Raw genomic sequence first — 20,559 nt, 5'->3', positions numbered from 1 at the left:
CCTTCTCAGCGCCCCGCATGAAGACAGGCATTGAATGGCGCCGGCGCGGCAGCCATGACCACCGGTGCAATGGAGGCGGGGGCCACGTGGCCAGCAGCAGAAACATGGTGAGCAACTCCCTGACATGGAACCTAGACAAGATCAACCTCTCAGCGCTGCAAGATGCTACAAGAATCTTTGAATTAGTGAAACTTGTTGACAATACCTACGAACAGCAATTTTTCTTCTAGTTGGAGAAAGAAGAGGAAGTGAGAACATGTGGAGAAAGGCAATATGGCCCCACCAAGGTCAGTGAAAAGAAAGAGGAGGAGGAGGTGCTCCAAACATCGGAATTGAAATTCCTCTGCAAGCCTTGATGAGGACTATGGTGAAACAAACTATCTCCCTGTAATCCATGAAGTCCACGGGGAGTGCAGAAATCCACTTGCAGCTGGTGGGAAAAGTGCCCACGCCAGAATGAGTGGAGGCCAGAAAAAGCTGTAATCGAGTGAGAGATCTGAAAAGAGAGAGAAGGCCCCTGCTTCCAGAGATAGAGAACCCTTGCTTCCAAACTAGAGCAGCCTATTCTTAAAAAACTGTACCTCGTGAATGAAGGACCCATGCCACAGCAGTTCTAGGAAAATTGTTTTGCCCGTGGGAGGGACTCACGGCATAGCAGAGAAAAGACACCTCTCCCTGAATGAACTGAAGAAGATCTTGGGTAACAAACTGACCAAAATACCCACGCCCTGTCTCCCTGCACTGTCAGTGGGAAGGAGGGAAGGGCTGAGGGTAAAAAGGTGTTTTAAAGGTTTATTTTACTCCTCATTATCCTAGTCTGACTCTGTTATTAATAAATTTACTTTATACCTTTAAATTTGAACCTGTTTTGCTCTTCAAGTGTTTTCTCCCAGTCCTTATCTCAACTCATGAGCCCTTCGTTTTTGTCCCCTCCTCTGCCCAACTAGAGCAAAGGAGAGTGAGTGAACTATTTTTGTGGGTGCCTTTCAACCAATGTCAAACCATGACAGAATGCTACAGCCTGACACTTTTCCCCAAAGGAAAAGAGGAGAGTGATAATTTTAGTCTTACTTCAGATGACCATCTTACTCTAATTCAGCTCAAAGCTCAGAAACCATGACAAACCATTTGCAGAGTGTGTCATAGCAGGCAACCAAAGTGGCTTGTTTGGGAAGGACAGGAGTAATTTTCATATACTTGGAAAAATCTTGGGTTGAAAATAACCATTTTCAACTGGTGAATTGAATTCACTACCTGCTGCACAGGTAATGAGACACATCTTGCCTGCAGCAAGGAAGACAAAAGCTCTGTGCTCAAAGCCAGCAGCTGGAGGCGATGGAAAGGAGGAGGAGAGATGTTCATCTGCCCAGAAAGGTGTAACCCAACCAGGCAGCTTTGGAGGAGTGAAGGTGTAACAGTAGCAAATGGGAAGTTCTGTGCTGGGCTTTGGGACAAAACAGTGTGAAGTGGTACTAAAAAAAATCCAGTAAAAACAAATGAGCTATTGATATTTCTCAGCACAGTTGTGCCAGACTCCCTGCAAATTCAGACTGGGGGTCCTGAGAGTGCTTTGTCACTGTGGTCCCCAGCTCCTTGTCACTTTGTAGGCACCCAGTTAAGCAGTTAACCAACACATATCTTTCTCACAGGAAAAAAACCCAAGGGGCCTTTCTTCAACAGGGAACTTTGCCATGTGGCATGGTCTCATTTTGGTAACATAAGAGGGAGTTTTGACAAGAGTTACAGACTATGAAGAGGATTTTCCCGTTTTTTAATATCTTGAGACTAGTCATTACTTGGCAGTCTTCTGTTACGCATCCCTCACATGCTAAGCCTACCCATTCTTAATTGCTTCTTTTCTTTTGACTTTATAAATACTTTTCACTTCCTTGTCAGTTTTTTTTAATGGTTCTTTGTGCATTTGCATGTTGTCTTAGATTTTTCTGGGCCTTGTTCTGGTGTGGAAAACAACCAAGTTACATGCAAAACCTTGGAGCATATTCACAATTACCTCTATTCTGGACTTAATTTCCTCCACACCCTTTACAGCATTATATTCATGTGTTTCTTGGCTGGCAGTAATATACTTGGGATGCAAATGCCTGGTGGTTCTACTGAGAACTGGACAACAAGAAGCTTCCCCTACAGAGGTGCCAAATCCCCACGGCAACCCCAGGCCTCCTGTTTCTTGCAGAAAGGCTGGGCTGTCAGGCTGTTGGCATATGTCCTTGCACCAGCCCCCTCCCCACACCAGTTCTGCCCCCTCCCAGGGGGGGCTCATCTGCCCAGTGGTGCCTATGCTCAGCCTTCAGCTCTGCTGTGTATGTTAATGCATCTCCCTCCTGCAACCCTGAGACCTTGTCTCTGTTCAGGAGCATCACTGGATTTTATAGAGTGCTGGTGATCTCTGGTGTGCTTGAATCTATTGTCAAAGTGACATCTGCTGGGAAATGCTAGTAGTGGAGCAGGACTTATTTTTAAGAAGCTTCTTTCCACCCAAAAGTAAGTTCCCCCTACGGTGCATAGAAAATCACCTCAGTTCTTCTGAAATCTAAAAATCCTAAGAAAATTAAAACTTTCCATAATCTGAAAGCAAGCAATGACCTCTCTAGGAGAAAGGTTCACGAAGGATGTCTGCACTTCAGGCGGCTCTCTTGAAAGCTGTTTATTGCATAGGTGAAGTTACAGCATTTCAGGGAGTGGGTATCCAGAGCCAGCCCTACAGCTGTCAGCTACAGCTTGTAGGCGTACCCGAAGCCCCTTTCTGTTCAAGTTACAAAGCATTATATACTTTTCTTTGCAGAGTATCTTAATACATAACAACCAATAAGCATCATACACAATACCTTTACATTTGCCTATAGCCTATCATAACTACCATCACCATATTATAGTCATTATTATCCAATCACAAGAGTAAGTAAGTTACAATTTAAGCTTACAATGGAAAATTCTCAGATCTCTCTTCTTCTTCCTACATCGACATTTCTTGTTTGCCTGCCATATCTCTCTTTTTGGTAAAAACATGTTTTCTATTTACGTCTGCTCTTCTTGAGACTTATTTACTTGGTGAAAAACATGTCTTCATTTGTAGTCACATACCCTTGTCCTAATCATAAAAATCTCCTTCCAACTCATCTCCAACCTTTGCCTTTTCAGTTATTCAGTGATCAGTGTTTCAGCAAAACATCTTTTACTCTATATCAAAACTTGCTTTCATTTCTATCTCATCCTCAGTTTCTACATTCAGAGATCTTTGTGCCAAGCCTACATATCTGTGAAACTTCCTTACCAAACTTTCATCCTCCCCAACAAACCTCCCTCTTCAAGAGCATGACTGAGATTAATACCCAATGAAGTTGTATTTTAGTTATTTCTTGTCACTGTAAATTCTTCATAGATGAAATGAGCAAGAGTGAAGTGGACCACAGCAGTGCAGCTGAGGGACAGAGCTCAGCACAGTGGAGTTTTCTCTTTTAGTCATACAGAAATGAAGCTTCAGCATTAGCTCTTGTGGGGGCTGGAGGTGAAAACTGTCATATTGAAGGGCTGGCTGCTGGGAATGTTTTTTTCCTAGTCCTTCTGGTGATAGTAACTGTATTTTAATTTACTATTACTACTATTGAGGCTCCTCATTAAAAGGCAAAGCAGTTGCAACACAACACTGAGTCAATACATGTTTATAATAATTGTTGTCACAGGCTGCCAACATGTATTACTACGCAAAAACCTAATGTGTTTCATATGATCAAGGCATAAAGCACAATTGTATTTCTTTCTGAAATATATCAAGAATTGCTGTAGAGCACCATGGACAATTCTAGAATACACAGATGAGCAGGAAATATATCAAGATTTCTTTTTTTATAAGAAAGAATGCATATTGTATTTCTGAATGTGTGGTAGGTGTGGGTGGAGAAATCCTTCTCAAAGAGGAAGATAGGAAAATAAATTGTCAGAGACTCATAGCAGCAGTGAAAAAAGGTTTCTTGGGGCAGGAGACTATTTGTTAAGTTTTTTTAGCCAAAGATCTCTATAGGTACAGCTGAGCTCATCTTTTGGGAAAGAAGCTGTATGAGATCTTACTTGGTAATACCTATGTTTGCTTCCCTTACACCTATTACTGGTTTGCTGAACCACTACAAGCAGGGTTTCAATTAAGATTTTGTTTAATGACTAAAGATTTGCAGTTACAGCAAGTGACAGGCATTTTTTCATTGTCTAAGTTAAGCCTTGCAAAGGGAAGTTGCCTCTTTTCCATACAGAAAACTGATTGTCCTGAAGGTCATAGGGAAAAAATGCATTTTCAAGACACAAGCTAATTTAAAAGATGATTAAAATATCCCCTGAAAACCAGTCTGCACACACAGCATGTCTTTTGGAAGAAAGGAAAAAGCCAAGCTTCCCAGGAGAAAGTGACTCCTGGACTTACTTTGGCACCAGTGCCCTTTGGCAAAAAGGCAGGTGCTGAGCTAGCACACTCCCTGGGACCACTGTCAGGAAAAAGGAACACTTTTGCCTGCAGTACTTCCACTTCATTGAAGACTTTCAAAGGTGATATAAGTAAAGGGAAGGAACAAAGTGCTTACTGGAGTAAATAGCTCCAGTAATTCCCAAATTATTAGTGAAAGTCATATTGAGCTGGTATGTGAGTTTCTCTGCAGTGAACAAACTTTTATTTTGTTTCTGTTTGAAATAAAATTGTCATCAGTAGCTCAAGCAACGGAAAATTGTAGAGCATTACAGTATAGATTTCTAGTGAGAGCTCCTATGTCATCACGAGGCCAAATACAGTTAAAAAAATGAAATACAAGATTCCCCCGCAGGCAGAGGTTTCAAGATCAAAATCCTTAAATGGGTCATTTAAAATGCTTCATTGAATAACACTGTAATACAACTGCCTATTGGAAGCTGGTCCCCAGGATCATTGCTCACAAGACGTACCTGTTAGCTGATATTCAGCTGATAGCTGAAACAATTCTGCATAGGATGCCCAAAGTTTAAACAGGGTAGGTTTTTCAGAACCCTTCACTGAAACCCAGAAAATAAGAGATAATGTGTTTCTAGGTGTGCACTGTTGAAAATTATAAGAGGAAAAACTTATCTATTTACTTCCCGGCCCAAGGGGATAATCAATGCCAGTTGCTTCAGTCAGCAGCTGGTGAGGATAAAACCAAGAACTACCCTGACACCATCTGGTTTAGTTTAGAGAGGCTCTGGGAGAGAGGGAGCCAAGAGGACACAGTCCCTTGGCACACCAGGCTGCTCCCAACCTGCAGCTCCAGCTCTCACTGAGCTTTTCTCAGAGCTACTTTGGCTGAGTCAGGAGATTCTTTGCTTCCCTGCATTTTTGTTCTCAGTGATGGCTCTGTTTCCATTCCCTCTGGCTTGCCTGCACGTTCAGCCAATGTCAGTGCTCTACCTGCATTTATATGCGGTCTATTTAATAACTCCTCCAGCCCTGACAGGTGACATTTCTGAGTAGCTTTGCATCTTGCAGTTTTTATTTTTTCCCTCCATTTGCTCTCTTCAGCCAGGTCTGTCTTAAGAATAAATAAAAAATTAAAGCATTCACCCATTTCAGCTTTCTCTACTGCATGGTGAAGTCCAAAGCACACAATACTATCTGACCAAGAAAACTTGGAGGGACACCCCTTGCCCTGTATACATATGTATTTATGTATACTTATAAACTTACAACAGCATTTTTCTGTTGGGACATGTTCAGTCCTTCAACACAAACCAGTCTTGGACTTGATTACCTTGGCAGAACGCTTAGGCAAAGGTCATCTATCCTCTTTGTACCTACCAGTATGGTCTAGTTTGCCTTCTGGTCTGAGGCAAAACTCTATTGCCACCTGTCTGGTTTTTATAAAATAAATTCATATCGCTGTTTCTGGTTTAATGCCGGTTTAGTATCCTAAACCAGCTATGGGTACAGTACTGTGTTCTGGCTGGTTACTGCCTCTCCTTGAAGAACTACCCTCCTTTTGAGAAAATATTAGAGGAGTAACCATTAAACTAATTGTTGAAACCTGTTTTCTAAAATAATTGAGGCTTTTCCATCCTGACCCAAGCAGGCCCAGGAATAACAGCTCCTTGTTTTTTTCTTCCTTCTGCATCTGAGCACAGTCATGCTGTGCACTGCAAAAACGTTGAATTATGCTTTGTTTTCCTAGCTGGCCACACTAATTTGGGCATGGTTGCACTGGCCCAGCTCTTCAGTTTCACAAAACTTGTGTTAAGTGCTCATAACTCTTTAGAGGTAACTGACCCATTGGCTGAGCAAGAAAGACACAAATTTCTCCATAAAAACTCATCGACTCTGTAGCTATCCCCCAGGTAATTTTTTTCTTTTCATTTGTACAAATCTCACTTTAGGCTTGGTGAATTATGCCTGAGGACAAGTTCAAGCTCCTGTTACAGCTTCTAGTTCCTTTTTGGGTACAGTTCAGGTCATCTTACTAATTTATGGTTGTTAGCCAAACTGCTTCCCATTGGTTCTGCCTTCCTCAGCTCTTTTCACAGGACAAGGGCCAGGAACGACTCGAGTTTCACAGTGAGTTTTGCATCCTGACTGTCCCTAACCTCCCCTCACTGCTCTCAGTGGGGACATCAAAGTGGGTATTACAGATTTTGACATGGGGCACTTTCTGTGAAGCCCAACAGGCTGGCATGCCGCATGTAGGATGTGGGAATAACACAGCTTTGAGATTCTGGACTAAAACATTGCTTTCATGGAGGAAAAAAATTAGTATATTTTCTATCCTAACCCTGAAGTTTAAAGAACTGCACCCTGCAGGTGTCTAATTAATGTGTGGTTAATCTCATTAAGTCTCAGCTCTTGCATTCTCATTCGTCCAGACTCATTTTTTCCATGCAGTTTCCAGCTTTCACCCTGAAAAGATTTGTATAAAACACACTGGTTTCTCATTGCCTTATGTAGCTGAAGGTTTATGCAAACCAGTTCCTATGAAGCAGCTCCTGCAGAGTCCTTGAAAATGAGAATATTGAAAAACCAAAGCTCACCAGGATGAAGGGGGAAGCAGCTAACTCACATTATTTCATCCTAAATTACTTTTCCCTAACTGGGAGGAATTTCAAATAAACAACAAACCTTCTAAGAAACAGGTTTTTAGTGCCATCCATGTTTGCTTCCATTATAATCAGAAATTGATTATACTCATATATAATTAATATAATTTTCATTTTGTCTACTGAGATGGGGGTATCCTACCTTGATTAGTGAATTCTAAGAGGTAGGTCCCATAGGACTAGAAAGATGGCTCCTAAATGCTAATTTCACACATTTGGGTTAAAAGGCAGTTTGAAGAGGTAAGAAAAAAAAAGTGTCTTAAGATTTCAGATCTATTATGGATGGACAGTGTGGGCTTTTTACTACCAGCTCATTTAGATCATTAGTAACAAATACTTAAAGCAATTCAATATACAAAATGAAACACTTCTACAAGTTTTCACACTCCTCAGAGTTGTGCTAAACTAAACAAGCATTTTCTCTGCTCTTTCTGAACAACTACTTCAACTCCTGCAACATGAAAATTACTACAAACTGATTTCTTTTTCTATCTGATGTCCAGTAGTTGTTTTATTGTGACCGATAGGTAAAGCTTTGTAAAGGGAAGGCCTGGTAAAATCACAGCTCCAGCCTGTTACTTAGCCTAAGTAGAAGAGGACTGTGGGAGAATAGACAAAGTGAGGCTTGCTGTGTGAATGCCTCGTGCCCGCACCGTGGTGTATGGTGGTTTGTTAAATTTGGTTTGTTGTGCCTTAAAACTATGTAAGCTAACAACCGACTAAGGGCATTAAAAGGCCGGGTTTTTGTAAATAAAAGTCCTCCTTTGCACCTGCCTGGGGACTCCTTGCTGCTGTCTAGCATTACATTTTATAAGTCAAGAACTGCTGGACTACGAAAAACTAATGCTCTGCAGGGAGTTTTAGCTTTTTCTGGTAAGTACTATTTACATGAGGATTCCAACTGTTTCTTGATAGTTGTCTTCTCTTTTAAACTGACTTCATTTTTATTAAGTAGCTGCACAAGTAAGTAGCTTAAAACTATGATCAATTACTTCTTTGGATTCTTTCTTTCCCATCACAGCTACAGGTTACAGTGACACCACCTACAAAAAGAAGCCACATGGACATTGTGTGCCACAAACCACAAACACAACAACTGGTTCCTCTGTCTTTTCAAAGTACATGCAAACTGTTCTGTGGCTTCCAGACCCATCTTCTGATACAACTGCCACTAGCACCATTTCATTTTGGTTTTCAGAAGCCCAGTTTTACAAGTAAAAGACAATTTTAATTAATATCAGACCCTCAATATTTGTTTCTCCCTCCTCATCATTTTTTAACCTTCAAGTTATTAATGGGTAAGATGTCAATACTCTAAAATTACAAGATGGTAAAATTGCAGTTTGGTGCGTGATTAGATTTTGTGGGCTCCAATCCTGAAATAATGATGCAAAATGTAATGGAGTAATAATGTATCTAACACATGGGGTTCCACATTACAACCCTCAAAACCAGTCAATTGTTGAAGAATGGTTAGAGGATCAGGGACATGGATCATTGATAGAGCTGTAGGGTACAGATCAATAAAAGAGCTGTACAAGCAAATGCCTGCATGAGAAAATGCCTGCGTGAGACACAAGCCTGAGAACCAAAAGGGAGTTTTTAGGAGGTACAGTGCCGTGCTGATAAGATGTACTGACCATGAGAGGGGAGGAAGAACTTTGATTTCCCAAGTTAAAACATAAATAGTAAAAGCTTGCCAATGTAGTCTTTTATCTAACCCAATTATGTAGAAACAAGAATGCGCTTTCATAAGTTTAAACCAATCAAGAACTGACAAGCATGTATACTCATACTAGATAAGTGCCTCTGTATTGCCAATAAACGAAGCTTGCTTTATCAATCACACTGATTGTCTGCATGTCTTCCCTCGCCGAAGTCAGCAAGAATCAATCATTAATTCCTTTCCTTTAATTAATTTCTTGTTTGGCATCATTCATATTAAGAATTACTTTTCCAAAGGAAAAAAATTGAACAGTATCAACCCAAATGTATTTTAGCAGCCCTGATACAGCAATATTAAACCCACAATCTTTAAGAATATGTATGATCTTGAAGAACAAAACACCCCAGTCCAGTCAGTAAAAATATTCCCCACAAACTTGTGTTAATGGACCTTATAACAGTTTCTTGATCAGGCAGTAGAGTCCCACAGCAGCTTATTTTGATTAAGAAGGAAATTGCAGGCTGTTAGTTTTGATTCCCTACACTGTTTCAATAACAATTTTTGTATTATAGGAATCCCAAAAGAAATTTACACTGGATAAATATACTATTAGCTATAAACCCAGATAAAAGGTCCTCCATTAATATGATATCGGAACACTTGTAAGTGAACTTTAAAATTGTACCTTAATTTAGGTTGGAAAAGACTTCTAAGATCATCAAGTCCAACATGTTACTGAAAGGTGTGAAAACCAGTATTTTCAGTCCATTTCATGTTGTTGCTGCTAAGCTAAATATAAACATTTTGAAATCAAGTGATGTGGTAGGTTTAAAGATGACAAAATACTTCAGTCTTGAATTTGGCAGTCCAGATGGAGGAGTTCAGAGGTATAATGAGAGTATTTTTAAATTGTGTCTCAGTAGAAACAAGGTAAGAGCAGTATAATCAGAATTTTATCTTGTTTCTAACATGGACAGTACTAACAGTTTTGTTAGCAGGGACACAAGAAGTAAATAGGGCCATCTGCAGGAAAAAAAAAACCCCAAGTTTACAGGTCAACATGAATCTTTCTGATTTAAACACTGCTAAAAGCATAAACTGAATCATTTCACAGGGCTCCATTCTGTCCTACTATTGAGTTTTCATCATTTGTTTAATCAAAGCACCATTCTGAGATTTACAATTAAGATATTAAAGAAAGCTGCTACAGAAATAAAGGACACCGAGTTACAGTTTAAAAGTAGAAACACGTAGCCAAATACTGAGTCAAAGAAGATGCATCTTCAGAGTATAAGCAGAGATTGCCTTCTTTCTGTACTGAACTTCAGACTTTAAGAGAAAACAGAATAAAGGGCAGGTATTAATCTTTGGACTGCTTGTCCCTGAAAGACATTACAAATGTCTGAAAAATTAAGAAGGCAAATTAGCCGTATAATACTTATTTTACTAGATATTGACATTTTATGCACAAATACTTTATCAGAGTAAAAATAGAAAATAATTGGTTTATGTAAAATTACAAAAAAAAAAAGCAAAACACAAAAGAAATACGTAATTATTAGCAGAGTATAAGTGTCTTTATTTAAAGAGTAAAAAGTATGCAAAAACCCTTCTGTTTTACAAAAATTGGGAATATTCTATGTTTTCCTTCTGGAAAGAAGGAAAGAAAATCCTTTTACAATATATTCTACATCTTTTGTTTTACTGAAGACATCAAATTAGTCACAGATTTCTTCCTCAGCTACAGAGAGTCTGATAATAATTTTATACCACTTGAAAGGTTCTTTCCTTACTAATTAGAACATGGTGGAAAAGCAGATGGAGCCACAACAAAGAACCCCAAGGACCAGTACTTCTACTGAAAGGCTGAAAGCAACAACAGGATGTAATTACAAACAAAGAGCGGAAGCAGAAGTTTCCACCATAGGGCTTATCATGTAACAAGAAGAGGCAGGGGAATGAAGTATTGATGCTACTTTTCAATTTTGCTGTGTGTTTATCCTCCCACAGTCTGGTTTGATCTAGAAGGCTGGTATTTTAAGCTTCTTTTCTTTTTATACTGTATTTTAACTAAAAAGGCCTCTCAAGAACTCTGCTAACTAGAACTAGTGACTCGTACTGGACTTGTGTTTAGTCATGGAGTGTTGTTACATGCAGAGCTGCTGCCCTCAAATACCAACTTCACATAATTCTTGGTAAGCTAACTTGCATCTCCTGCACAAGTTATCTCCAAAATTTGCCAATCAGTGACATCAACTCTAACAGCAAGAAAAGGAGTGATGCTGACCTTTCGTGACAGGTAACATTTACATTTTTTCCTCAGGGCTTAAAATTTTTTTAAAAGCAAAATGGCACCAGCATGCTCAGCTGATGGAGTGCTGTAAGAGCTCAAGGATGAAAACAACAGTAAGAATTACCAAAAGAATCCAGCAAAAAACCTTTGATTTTTAATCATGTCAATGATGAAAAAACACGAAGTCAGAACTATATGCAAGACTTCTAGTCAAGCAAAAACTATCTGCAGATGAGCATCCACCTACAAAAAGCCTTGTCCTCAACACATCTTTAGGATACACACAAGTCTACATTCTCTGCCTTCTGCTTGCAAGTGTAACCATTCCTGCTCTGCTCAAGAGCAGCAACCCAGTGCTCTCACTGCTGAGCACAAACATGTTATGTTCGGAACCTCACTGTTCAAGGACTTTTGGTTTAAGGTTTAAGAGTAACTCGATCCCTTACAGAATTAAAGGTCTTCCCTTTTCTTTAAGTGTTATCAGAGGGGGTTTAATTTATAAAAAGTTGGTGAACATCAATGGTCACATAATAATTATGCTGTTTATTAACATAAAGGGCAAAAGCCACCCCCAAATCACACCGTTCTCAGATATCAAAAGAAGCAGTCTAACAAGCAAAAGTACGGAAACTCAAAAGCTGAAGCCTACTTTTTACTGCATATGTAAATTTGCAAGAAGCACTCTTGAGTAGCTCAGAATTCAGGATACATCCCAACTATTTCTGACTCATCAGACTTCAAATTGCACCCAACTCTGGACCATGCATTTGGCTTAAGAAGCTTCAAAAATATCACTTGAAGTTCAAAGAGAATTTAATTTTAAATTAAAAATACCTCTTTCTGGTTAATATACATTAGACTGTACAATGATTGGGAAATTAAACTTCAGTTCTCTGTAAAACTATTTTCAGTTTGCTTTTTGTTCCTAACCAGGGACTACTGACTGTGATTAACTTAAGTCTTCGGGTACTAAGGCTGACTACCATGCAGGTATAAGCATCTTGTAAAACACAGCATTAATACTCCCCACCAATACAATCTACTCTTTGGGTGAGGGCTGTTTGTTCAAGTTTTTTAATTACCTGATGGGGGATGGCAGTGGGGGAAGAAGTTCATCCTTGCTTTCTGTGAAATGGTTAACGTCAAGTACGTATTTAAAAACAGGTTATTTGCCCTCATATATGCATATTATGTGTATATTACAATGAAACACTCATAATTGGCTTTTCACCTAAGCCATATCTAAACCTGGATCTCTTTCAGCACTGATCTCCAGTTAAGTCTAGTCTTAGTTTCCTTTGCTTTTAAACAGAGAAGTTATTTTAAGAACTTGATGCTTTGTAACATTTAACATGTCTTTCAGCTCCACTTGATTAACAGAATAATGAACATATTTTAAACTTTGAAAGCATCAAACGCCATTTGGTAGTTCAGCAGAGAACAAGAGACTGGAGAAGGCTGCATTCACACAACTGCCTGTGGACTATAGGGACTTCATTTTTGTTAAAATTTTGTTGCAGAAATGACTTTGCACAGCCATGGTCACAGCACGGAGTGGTTCCACCTCTCACTAGCTGCAGAAGTTGGGGTGATCCCTTAACTTACATTAACATATATGCTGTTAAAAGATCCAAATTTATGCAAGTCTGAGTTCTTTATAGAAATTCATGCTCTATATTGTACGGTCAAGAAACAAAAGAATTTTCCAATTCTGATAAAAGAAAGAGCACCAACTGCTGTGGTAATAGAGGAAAGGCCTCAGGTTCCCACTTACAGGTCCTAGTGCTTAATTATCTTTCTCTGCTTGCAGGGATGCTGTAGCCAGTGCCACTGCTGTAACTGGCTGTGCAATGCCATGGAGCTGCATCTTGGCCAGTTTCTTCTGCTCGCACTCTGTGACCAAGCGGTTCAGCTCCGCTGCGCTGTACCCAATCAGAGTCTTCAGGTCACACACAAATTTGTACACAAACCTCTTGCCTTGCACTTTGCAGATCATGTCTCCATCATAGTAATACCTGCAAAATGGAAAAGAAATCAGCAATGGACAATTGTAGCATCTGTAATTTTCATATGCATCCATTACTTACTTAAGGTCACCAGATGGTAAAATATACTCTTTTTCTCATTGAGATTCTCATAATTTCGTATACCAAGATACTGTTTAGGCATTTTGTTATACAAGAAAAGGGAAATGTTGAAAATTATCTCTGTACCTTGGTATATCAAGGAGAAAGAAAACACAGTAATTATTTTACAGGCCATTGGAAGCACCAGTTCAGGAATAAGTTTTAGAGCAGTTTAAAATCAGCTTGGCAGGGAAGATGTCTTATATATAGTGATTTGCCTTAATAAGAAAATACTGTCTTTCCCCTTACTATTGTCCCTTGCTTTGCCTTTCTGAAGAAAAAAATTAATGCTGGGAACAGGTTGAAAATTACCAAGCAGTTTCTGTGATATGAAAACAGCTATTCTCTCCACACTGTCTTCGAAGATGGAAATAAAACTATAAAGGCATGGGTTAGATTTGTGGGGTTTTGTCAGTTTGGTTTGGTTTGGTTTGTTTGTTTTTGTTGGGCTTTTTTTTTCTTGTTATAGTTCATATGCTGTCAAAACTACGTCTTTGCCTTTATTTACAACTAAAAGTGAGTTCTCGAAATATAAATACCTTTTATATTGTGTGACGAAAGAATTATCAGATTGGGCAGAAATGTAGTGAGACAACAAGGTCTACATGACCCTGCCACTCCAGAGACAGTTACAAAACCTTAGGTCACACCAATAAAACAAAAGTTAGAATTTTGCAGTTTTGTTGCTGTTCTTCTCTCACTGCAAGCTTTAATAGAATGTGTGTCACATTTCTCATTAAGCAAACTTAAGTGACTGGGATGTAACTTGGATTTGATGAGCTTAACGAGTTTGTGATAAATTTGGAAAATAGTAAAAACTCAACCAACACAAATCACACAATATAATTTCCTCAAAACCATCACCCAAATGTAGCACAAATGAACACAGATTTCTTGACTGTCTAAAACTCTATCCTGAGTGACATGTTCATAAAGCAAAGATGATTCTTGTTCACTAGCAAAATTAAGTCAATTAAAAGATGAACTTCTGACTTGCAGCTCTAGTGGGAAAGAGGTAAGTTACTAAGAATCCAAGCAAATTCTTCAGACGTCTCAAGTTCTAGGAAAAAAAAGCCTTTTAATTTCTTACTTTTGAGGGCAAGGGCCTAAGCAGCAGGACCAAAGACAGATGAGAGACAAGCTATGCAGAAAACAATGTTGGTAAACCTGTTGGTTACTGAGATCACGTGAGAAGCCACAGAGGTCTGTCATGGAGTACAGGAAGCGTCAGAGTAGCTTATTACTGCTCTGTGGGTAAAGACAGTGTGGTTTGTTTGCTAAAGTTCTCCTTCAGCTTCCTCCTAAATGACATACAGTTATAAAAAAGCTTCCTTTTCAGTCCTTCTCCTCACTCTACCTCTCAAACTACCACCTGCCTCCCTCAACTCCTCTGTTTCCTTCTCTGCATCTCTACACTTGTTGGCTGCCACAACAGCTTCCACCCAGCAATTCTCCATGCCAGCCCTGTCCTCCAAAACATCTCAGCACCAGCTAAGGAACTGTTGTGGAATTGTGTCCAGCACTTTCAGTCTCTTACTGAGATTTAGTTGCGGTGGGTTGGATGAACCATGAGGGTGGGATGATAATTTATATTCAGCTTTGAAGTAGAGTCTTACAGTACTGGGCAGAATTAGGGGAGGATGAGCAATAATCTGGTGTGTCCCTTGTATGTGAAATAGTGTGTGGGAACACTGGGCAGACTCTCACGTTAAATAGGGTAGAGGACATAGAAAAACTGAGCTCTGCTCACTTGGGGCAATATGAAGCACCCGCAGAAAAACAACATTTGTAAATGTGGCCATGGAAAATGTCAGGTGGCAGTGGTCATCATTTTTTTAAGTTACTTAACTCCGTACAAGCCTTTAATTTATTGTACAATCCCATATAATCATTCCTGTCTCAAAAAATGCTGTAGAAAAATGCTTTAAAAAACTGAATATACTTTGAATTATTTAGTGCACATTACTGACACGATCAGAAAGGAAAAGGACCACAAGAAACTAGATCATGTTTATGCGAAGGCCCAAAACATGCTAGATTCCCACATCTCATGCTCAAAACACTCAAGTTAAAATCAGTCAATGTGGCAAGAGGATATTTTCAATATTACATTGAATGCATTTCTGATTACAGTATTTGCCTGTTCAAAAATATAGAAAGCTAAAAATAAATATAATTAATATCCATGCAAGTTCAAAAAGTAACCAGAACATTCCAAGACACATGGAAACTTTTTTTCAAAAGAATACAGGAGATGAATTATTTTTCTTTAAGTCTCACCTCCCTACTGGATAACTAAACAGATCTGGATTTTTAGAACATTTACCAAGATATGCATAACAAAAAAAAGCTCTTATTCCCTTTCTGCCCCTCTGCCTGCTTTTCTTATAGCTGGGCAGAAGAGCCAGTATATTTCTCCATAATACCAACATAATTTCCTGTATTAATGAATAATTGACACAGTGATTCCAACACATTAGTAAACAAGACACGTCATCATTTATTAAACTTTCGCTTGGCAACAGTGCTTATCACAGGAGTAGCAAGAGGCATTAAATACCCCTTCAGACATTAAATTGTTAGAAAACATGTCAATGTTGCTGATGCAGCTGCCAAAATGACACCACTTTGAGGAATGTGATTTCTGTAATTCTGTGACTAAAATATAAATGCAAAACTTTTCTAATAGTGATTCATGCTCTTTAATATCCCACTGATAACATTATTCCAAAGTTCTTCAGGTGCCTTTGATATCTTCTGTGAAATTTGTTGACAAAACATGGAAACATTAGCATGGCTTACATAATTTTTGTGTTTCAGACGGTTTTCACATATGCCTTTAGTACACAGACTCACAGATACACAGGTTGGAAACATGGGAATAGTACTGGAACAATACAGGCTGGGGAAGAGCTGTACTGGAAAGGTCCTGCTTTGGGCAGGATGTTCGACCAGAAATCTCCTGCAGCCCCTCCAACTCAAGAGTGTCTGTGATTCTATGAAAAAAATTAACATTCTAATTTAATATATTAATAATGCAAGAAAAACCATACCAGACCAGACTAAAGATGCATCTAGAACAGGAACAGACTGAAACATAATACCTAAGGAAAAGCATGAGAGTAAGCATCTACCAATGCTCTTCCTTGCTTTTAATGACCTGAGGCTCAGGACCTCTTAGAAGTTGCATCTTTCAATACCTAATATCATTCAAAATATTTATTTTTCCACTTGTCTGTCAAGGATAAAATAATTCTGGCACAATACTGTGCCTAAAGAATTTACAAGACAAACAAAAGGATATAGTTAAGCTGTGTATCTTGTGCCTGTCAAATGCTAATTAAATCCTTCCTAAAAGGGCAAACAAAGCCAGAATATGATATTTTACCACCATTTCTTACAGAGGTATTTTCAAATAGAAGTTGATATTTTTAAACAATGCTAGAGGAGTTTACTTTAAAAAAAACCCAACCAAACAACATGTAGCCAAAAGTGAAAATGCTAGTAAGTAAAACACAGACCTCAATCAAAATGCAACTTCGCTCATACAAAAAGAATTTCTAAACCTGCTCAAATAATTTGCAGGAGTAGGCAAAAAACATCTTTCTTGAAAACAAATCAAGAGAAATATATTTAACAATATCAGAATTAGAAACCAGAAGTTCACTCTCAATGATTTCAAAGAACATGGGTGAATTTTCAAATTATTCCAGAGACTAAAATAATCAGGGAAAAGTAGTCTAAAATTCAGGCACTGGCATTCTTCCCCCCTCCTCAAGTACCTCACCCACAGCGATTCGGTAATACAAGTCCCTTTTACTAATGTCAAACGACAAAATCAGAGTGAAATAAAGACACTGAAACACTTCCATTTCTTCAGATCACTGTGATGCTGGAATTGCAACTGTTGAAACTTAGCTGTAAACTGTATTTTTCAATTTAAGATCCACACAATAAGAACAATTAAATGGATCAATGAATATTTGAAGTTAGAAATGGTTCTTACATACAGAAAAGCACTAACAATTACAGAGAAGTATCTGCTTTATTCCATAACAAGAGCAAGAAGAACATGGACAGTAAAACATAAAAATAAGTTAATAATTCACATATTTCTGTATCTTTCACCAACAATCAATATTGTTTGGCATGTTTCTAAAAGCATAAATATTGAAGATAAATAAAAAAGAGGTATGTTTCTGGAAGTGAGCGACCCAAATTAACAATCTTGAAAAAAGAAGATCTATTTTCAAGAAGTTATTCTACTAGCTTCTTTCAAAATGACAAAAGGCAAAACACCCAGCAAATACCTCACCCCTAAGACTAGCATATCTCATTGTAAGGACCAGCTTCAGAAGATTTGGTTATACCTTTACTAAAAAAGCTGCAAGCTTTTCATTATGATAATTAAAAATGAGGTAGCCAAATGAAAGCAAATCATACCCGATGAATTCCTGAAGTTTCTTACCTCAAAGCCCGACTAAGCTTCTCATAGTTCATTGTGGGCTTGTTCTTGCGCTGTCCCCATTTCTGTGCAACCAGTTCAGGCTGATTCAATTTAAACTCTCCTTCATCACCAACCCAAGAAATACAGTCCCGAGCATCTTTGTCAGTAAGAAGTTCTAATAAAAACTGCCACAGCTGGATCTGACCATTGTTCCCTGTTAAAATAGAAACAGTAAGTTCCACTTCAACTTGTCCTTTTTATGTTCCCCTCATGGCTAAAAATTTTCAACCACCATATTAAAGCAGACCAACATAGTATATACGATGGAAGGAAATCTTGCACTTAATTAATCCCTTCTAATTATTCTTTTGCAAACATTTCCCTTCAAAGTCATCAGTACCCATATTTATTAAAAAAAGATGAATGCAGGAAAAAAATTATCAAGATTTAGCATAAATTTTTCCCTAGAACTTAAAAAAACCCACTCCCCCAACATAATCATTTGGATGCATATCTATCTTTAAAATAAAACAGATGTAGCAAGAGCTGCTTATTCCTCTTCACACACAGACACGTATAAGAGAAGCTGGTTTTTTTTAAAAAAATTTGGTCTCCAATTTTCAACATGAAATACAAGAAACACAAAAGAAACCCCAACACTTCAGCTTACATCAATGCAGCGTCTTTCATGTCCAATCATTACGATTTCTTTCTAACTCAAGTACCTGCAGTTAAACTCCTAAATTCTCAATGAGATCCAGACAGCAGACCTGATTACTAAAGAGAGAAACACAGAGTATTCCTCACTAATGTCAGCCAATAAAACCTTGGCCTTAAAATTCTGAATGACATCATTAGAGGCCTTTGCAGAGTCTGAAACAAATAAAAACTCAAGGAGGAAGAGAAGAAAGGATTTAACAGAAAAATTCACAATAGTAAAGAGAAGCAAAACAAAAATGACAGCAAGAAAAAATAAATTAATCAAAAGAGTATGTACAAATAACAGTAATTCCAAAATTAAACTGCAAATTTAGTGTGCAGTTTTCCACACATGCATTCATTTAACTAAAAAAGAAATATGAAACTTTATAAATCACTAGATTGGGGGGAACAGAGGAGGAGGGCAACAGACAGTGCAAGTAGAAGCTAAGCTACATTTTACAACATGGATTTTATTTTCTTCCCTTTCTGCAAATAGAAAAGAAGTTAAAAGCTTGAATAAATGCTATGCAGTGGTTTGAGAGGACAGACTGTTAAGTGATGGGGAAATTTATCCATTTTATTTTGCTGCAGGATGGAAAAACTGCAGCATCATGTTGACATGGTGCTTGTGTGAGCTGACCAACCTGCCAGGGCTGCCTGTGCTTGCCATGGATTTTTGTACCTATGGCTCCCTTCACACCACATGGACTCCTACAAACCTCACATTTGGAGCTACAAAGATGTGTTTCACCAAAGTGTAATTCATATTAATGGGTCAGTGTTCAGTGCATTGCCATGTAAAAATAATGGAGACAATACCTGTTCTGTTCCCAGGGGAACTCCTATCTTCCCCGGAGATCCTTGGAGCTCTCTGTACTTTAGCTGCCTTTGCACTGCTGTTTATCACTTTGATGGTAGTTGGGGTAGCAGGCTGTACAGATGCTGGTATAATCTGCACAGCTGTAGAGCAGAGAATGTTGCAGAACATCAATTATAAATTGCTGGCACAGAAATACACATATTTTATTTATTACCTGTATTAAAACATCTAGAACCTGGTTTTTCTTTTGCTAAAAAGGCACACTGCATTAAGTCACAATACTCAGTAAAATTTAAAGACCTTTTTACCTCTTATATGAAAATTCTAGTTTTAGACTCATTGCAGAAGTATCACATTACAGATAAAACACCAGCTTTAGTTTATTATCATGTGTATTACATGCTTCCACAAAAAGAACCCAAACTCTCTCATGCCTTTGTTTTCATCTTCATGCTGTTCCCACACGATGTACTCTAATGCCCTTTTCTCTACAGTCACTGCACAACCTCCATACCTGATACTCAAACAGCAAACACCTTCTATTGCAATGGTGTAGGAGGATGCAGATGCCCTATTCAAGCTGGCTTTAACTAGACACAACCACAGGATGTAATAAACAGTCTGTTTATTTAGCATATAAGATGCTTATAAGTCTTCTAAAAATGGATTCATTTTAATAATTGATGACACTGCTTAGCTGAAAGAATGAGCTTCTAATAACTGGAAAGTTACTTTAATGTGTTATTTCTAATATTAGTTTCTAAGCAAGTCATCTCTTCCACAGACCCCTTCAAGTTTTTGGAAACACTTTTTTATTTGAAATTAGTACTTTAATAGATCCATTCATTTATGCAATATATAACCTAAAGCCCTGAAACAACTAAGAACCTCAAATATGTATCCTAGACAGCTTATTTCAAGAAAGTGGAAAATCTACCATCCAAAACAAAAGTTATAAACTTCTGTAGTTCAGGTCAAACACTACTTTTCACCCAATAACAAAATATACAGAAACTCAACATTATGTTTTGAAATTTAAAGTATGTCCTCCTCCCTTCCCCAAGGAAAAATACTCTCGCAAGTGATTTTCTAAATGTTGTACTATCATAGTGCTGAACCACAGTACAGTGCTAAACCTACAAACAATGAATTGTGTGAATTAATGCTGACAGAAGTACTTACGCTGATCAATAGTAACAGTTGCTATTTCTCCAGAGTGTTCTTGGCTAGCCAACACATCTACAAATTGGAAAAAAAACCCAGCAGGTTTATATTTAACCCACAAATTTCAAGTCACCTGAAGAGCAAAAACTTTCATATTTCATAGAGGAAAATAAATAAAAATTTGGTATCAGTCTGCAAGAGACATGTACAGTTCATGGTCTTAGAAGTGGAGACATTTAACATCTG

General features: G+C 38.2%; 1 protein-coding gene across 3 annotated transcripts in view; it reads right to left on the bottom strand.

Moving 5' to 3' along the window:
* Window positions 1–3,622: 3,622 nt before the first annotated feature.
* GABPA (GA binding protein transcription factor subunit alpha) overlaps window positions 3,623–20,559 on the bottom strand; it is a 33,695-nt gene continuing 16,758 nt past the window's right edge. The window contains exons 7-11 of one of the 3 annotated variants that reach the window (XM_039556682.1): window positions 20,332–20,388; window positions 19,149–19,289; window positions 17,649–17,841; window positions 12,829–13,069; window positions 3,623–10,090 (exon numbers count right to left, since the gene is read on the bottom strand). In XM_039556682.1, coding sequence (XP_039412616.1) covers window positions 12,841–13,069; window positions 17,649–17,841; window positions 19,149–19,289; window positions 20,332–20,388 — 620 coding nt within the window. In that variant the 3' untranslated portion in view covers window positions 3,623–10,090; window positions 12,829–12,840. Of the gene's footprint in view, window positions 10,091–10,309; window positions 13,070–15,656; window positions 16,177–17,648; window positions 17,842–19,148; window positions 19,290–20,331; window positions 20,389–20,559 lie in introns of those variants that run through there. The other 2 variants (XM_039556676.1, XM_039556687.1) reach the window with 2 other exon arrangements.

This window comes from Corvus cornix, chromosome 1 (genome assembly GCF_000738735.6).
Source record: "Corvus cornix cornix isolate S_Up_H32 chromosome 1, ASM73873v5, whole genome shotgun sequence".
Taxonomy (NCBI): domain Eukaryota; kingdom Metazoa; phylum Chordata; class Aves; order Passeriformes; family Corvidae; genus Corvus; species Corvus cornix.
This window is presented reverse-complemented; position numbering and strand designations above follow the sequence as displayed.